Source organism: Triticum aestivum, chromosome 7B, assembly GCF_018294505.1.
Source record: "Triticum aestivum cultivar Chinese Spring chromosome 7B, IWGSC CS RefSeq v2.1, whole genome shotgun sequence".
NCBI classification, from domain to species: Eukaryota; Viridiplantae; Streptophyta; class Magnoliopsida; order Poales; family Poaceae; genus Triticum; species Triticum aestivum.
In genome coordinates, this window is record NC_057813.1 from 743,369,779 (window position 1) to 743,374,047 (window position 4,269).

General features: G+C 41.2%; 1 protein-coding gene across 1 annotated transcript; it reads left to right on the top strand.

Annotated features, from left to right (window-relative positions):
• The first annotated feature begins 70 nt into the window (after window positions 1-70).
• LOC123158713 (aspartic proteinase Asp1-like) lies at window positions 71-1,208 on the top strand. Its single transcript, XM_044576603.1, has 3 exons — window positions 71-268; window positions 365-434; window positions 525-1,208. Exons 1-3 carry the CDS (start codon window positions 71-73, stop codon window positions 695-697), a joined length of 441 nt encoding a protein of 146 aa, XP_044432538.1. The 3' UTR covers window positions 698-1,208.
• Window positions 1,209-4,269: the final 3,061 nt, after the last annotated feature.

A 4,269-nucleotide genomic window follows, 5' to 3' on the forward strand; every position in this document is an offset into this window, starting at 1 on the left:
TGCGGTAGGTCTGAAACACACTACATTCTTGTTGCCAGGAATCCGAAGAAGGAAACAATGCATTAATGAGATGCTAATGTTGCAGATCCAAGCTGGTCTCAGCAAGTCACTTACGAAGGTGTCTGACCCCAGTCTACCTCTTTGCTGGAAAGGGCAGAAAGTGTTTAAATCTGTGTCTGACATCAAGAAGGAGTTCAAATCACTCTTCCTGATGTTTTCGAAGAATACAGCCATGGAGATCGCTCCTGAAAACTACCTCATTGTTACCGTAAGTATTTGATAACCCAACCGAATACTAGTAGTGTGCCACAAACTTTTTATTGGAAAAACAAAGGCTAAAGATATCGTCAATTGTTTGTGCCAGAAAAATGGAAATGTGTGCTTGGGCATTCTTGACGGGTCGGTGGCCAAACTTAATTTCAACATAATTGGAGGTACAAAGTCTAGACTCACACAACCCGGTCTATGAAATGATCATACCTTGCATCTTTTTGTGATAGTTCGATTTGATCTTCTATTTGTAGATATCACAATGCAGGATCAGTTGGTAATTTATGACAATGAGAAAGGGAAACTTGGATGGATCCGTGGATCATGCAGTAGGGGCACTAAGTATAGTATATCTTCATTTACATGGTATTTGCTTATAATCCAACTGTTAGCCCATCCGTTAAAAAGCTGGATATATCATTATTGATGGAACTGGCCAACTGGAGGAAGCTACTATTGGCTTGAAAACCCTGAGATATTGACACTCTCGGAACTGAAGAGAGTTCAAGCTATTGCAATCCACAGAATAGGCAATAGGCGGACAAAAATTACAGTAACATGGCTGGGTAAACTGGACGATGTAAGTGGAGAAGGATGACCATGCCATATCACATTGGCGGAAAGGAATATATTAACCAGTATGCTTCTCCTGTTCGTAATAAGATGGAATCTGTATTTTACATCTTTGGCTTGAATTGTTCTTTACTTTTCTTTATCTTAGTTGGGTGATATATCTATGCTTTACATTCGTTTCAGTGTCCAAGGCAACTTTTTGACAAGTAGTTTTTCCAGTATATCTGTGTCAAATCTTGTGTTCAGTGTCCTAGGTTCTGGTCTTTCACCTAAAAACCTTTAACTCCATAATTTTTTTATTAGGACTTAACCATGACTAGGCCCTACCTTTGAAACTTTAACTCCTCAATATTTGAGGAGTTACTCCTCAGTTCCTCCCCAATTCCTCAAGTTTAAGTCGGAATGTTTTCTTTACCTAAAAAATCTACGCTCGCTCTATCCTTCCGTCCGACTGTGCATTTACATTTTCACATTTGTGAATGGCTATTTGGTTCCGACTCCGACAACGACTCCGAGAGAAGCTATCACTCCCGACTCCGAATATATTCAAGATGAAGGTGTTGTCGGTCTTGCACTTGTATCATCCAACTCCTATGACATATTTGACTCACCAAATGAAGGAATTGGAAGATGCTTCATGGCTAAAGGCCCCAAGGTATCACACCCGGAGTATGTTGATTTCAATAGTGATGAAGATGATTTGCTAGGTGATGGTGATTTACTTGTTGACAACACTAGTGATGAAAACTATGATGAAATTGCTAGTATTCACGCTAATCAAGATGAAATGAATGACAATGATAAGGAGGAGATTGAGCATCTAACTCAATAACTAAACACTCTTAAGTTAGCTCATGAAACAACTCTAGAGGATCATAGAGAGCTCCTAAGGACTCATGAGAAGCTACGCTTCGAGAAGCTAAATTTAGAGTAAGAGCATGGTTCCTAAAAGCTATCAATGATGATCTTCGAAAGAAGAGTTCTTCTTATATTGCCAAGTGTTTACTCTTGTCTACTTATATGCCACAAGTAAAACCTAGCAATAGAACAAGAAGGATTCTTCCGCTAGTAGTAACAATAACCATGTTAAATGCAATATTGTTGCTTGTAGTAGTTCTCTAGATTCCACTAATGATTCTCTTAGCCAAGTCACACTTTAGCAAGAAAATAGCTTATTAAAGGGAATTATAGAGAAAGGTGTTTACAAGAGCCTTGCTGGAAGTAAACAATTTGAGGAAATTGTACGCAAGCAAGGAACACACCGGAAGAATCAAGGTGTTGGTTTTGAACAAAAGTTCAATGCCAATGGAGTTGAGTGGAATACCCCAAGACGAAGTTTGTTCCTTAACAAGAGAATTGTGACCCCACTTCTTTCAAGGGAACACAAGCTCAAGATGATATTCCAACACAATGGCAAAAGGAAAGCACCAAAATAAAATATGGAACTGAAACCAATCATGATCACCAATCAAACCAAATGACAAAAGGAATGTACTCAAACATCATATAGTTGTAACACATCATTGGATAATAATATATAGCATAAAACACCATTTCCATGTAGAGATTGCAGCGGGGTGAGAGAGGATACAATGCTCCATAGAGGCGGAGAAAGTTCTTGTTAACCACGGCGAAGTTGCTGATGTAGATCGACATCACGATGATTCCCCGGCGGCGTTCCGTCGCTACTGGAAGAAATGGGGAGAGAGCCCCCCTCCTTCTTCTTGTTGCTTGGCCTTCCCCTTAGATGAAAGAAGGGTTTCCCATCTGGTCCTTGGCCACCACGCACCTCGAGGGGTGGGAGATTCTCCGTTATTGGATATCTCTCTCTAGGTTTTCTTCTCTATTTTCGGGACTGTTTTCCTGGCCGAGCAGCGTTTAATAAATATTCGAAGATCCATAACTCCTATCGGGCTGATATTTTAACAAATTTGTTTCCTGATATTAGCTCTCTTGCGCCCCAAGGAGAGCTCCAACCGACTTAGTGGGCACAAGGCGCCCTGGTGCGCCCTAGGGAGCGTGCCCGTACCTTGTGGAGCCCGTAGGCACCATCTTATGTTTGTTCTTGCGCTAAAAATTCAGATAGATTACAAAAAAATCCAAAAAATTTGCAGGTCGTTCCGGCTAAGTGCATTTTTCACCTAAAGACACCAAAAGATAGAAATCAGGTATTGGCCTTTGGCACTAGGTTAATAGGTTAGTACAAATAGAAATAATATAAATTGTTGCCAAAAATATGTGAAAGTAGTAAGATAATGGCATGAAACAACCAAAAAAGTTAGATACTCTGGAGAGGTATCAATGCCTATATGCAATTATCCCATGCATAATCCTACTCATAAAGACAAGAATCAAATCAATACGCAACTATAACTTTTCACCATGCCATGTTGTTCTATTGGAGTGATGTCGCTAGCAGAAGTGTGAATCCCAGTCCATTCATCCATATTTCTTTCAACCTTGATCAATGTATTCTTTTTATTTCATTTACAATCTAGACTTTATTTTCTTTCATTGCAATCAATAAGTCCAAAAACAAGTTGCAATTATCCGTATAACTAGCCAGGCTGGTAAGAGTGACCATCTTACTAGTTTTGTTGGAGGTCTAGTCAAATTATGTATTTGTTTGTGCATAGGTACTGATCTTTGGTTGTTTTGCAAGACTTCTACCAGTTGCATAAACCTTCAGGTCGTCCCCTTGAGGGAAATTCTTGCCTACAACAAACCTCTGCACTTGGGCGTCAAACACCTTCTTAGATTAGAGAAAGCATTGTTCTCCACAGGGGGCCTCATTGGCCCATTTTTTGCTCCATGATTATGTTCTCATGGATATTTTCTCCATTAGGACTCATTTTTGTGCTTTTCTGCACCTTTACGGTAATTTCCACATCGGAACATTAAGATTTAGACAAAAAATTCATAACTATGATATGATCATCTAGAAAACATGGATAATAATGAGTAATTATAATAAGAATAAGTGCTTCAAAATGGATGTATCCGTATAACGCACACATCTAGTTGCGTACAGATCCGGAGCGGTCTTCTGGAAATCTCGGAAGTGGTATTTTGAACAATCCACTGTCAAAAAGGGAACGCTCAAATGTGGGATCACTCAGACCCCTTGAAAAAGGGATGAGAAGCCTGTTGGAATAAGCCACGGCGTGTGTGGTCGGGTTCGTCGGGCGCGTCGGGTGCGCGCGGGACGGGCGGGACATACTGGTGCCGTCGGGCTCGTCGGGTTTGTCGGGCGTGTCGGTGACGCGCGGGACGGACGGGACGTGCGGGACGCAGCAGCGTGGCGTGTGTGTGTATGGGCAGTGTATGGGAAAGTGTGCGTGCGTGTGTGACGTGGTGGTGTGAGTTAGCTAGCTAGACGGGCGTGCATGCATGAATTAGTTGCTGTGTAGTAGTCTGGCTGTTAGC

Bases quoted from the DNA above. Each gene is read 5' to 3' on its own strand.
- LOC123158713 (XM_044576603.1), top strand. From the start codon at position 71: ATGCTAATGTTGCAGATCCAAGCTGGTCTCAGCAAGTCACTTACGAAG. The intron at 269-364 runs GTAAGTATTTGA...TGTTTGTGCCAG, and splicing joins AAAACTACCTCATTGTTACC to AAAAATGGAAATGTGTGCTT. The intron at 435-524 runs GTACAAAGTCTA...TTCTATTTGTAG, and splicing joins TAATTTCAACATAATTGGAG to ATATCACAATGCAGGATCAG.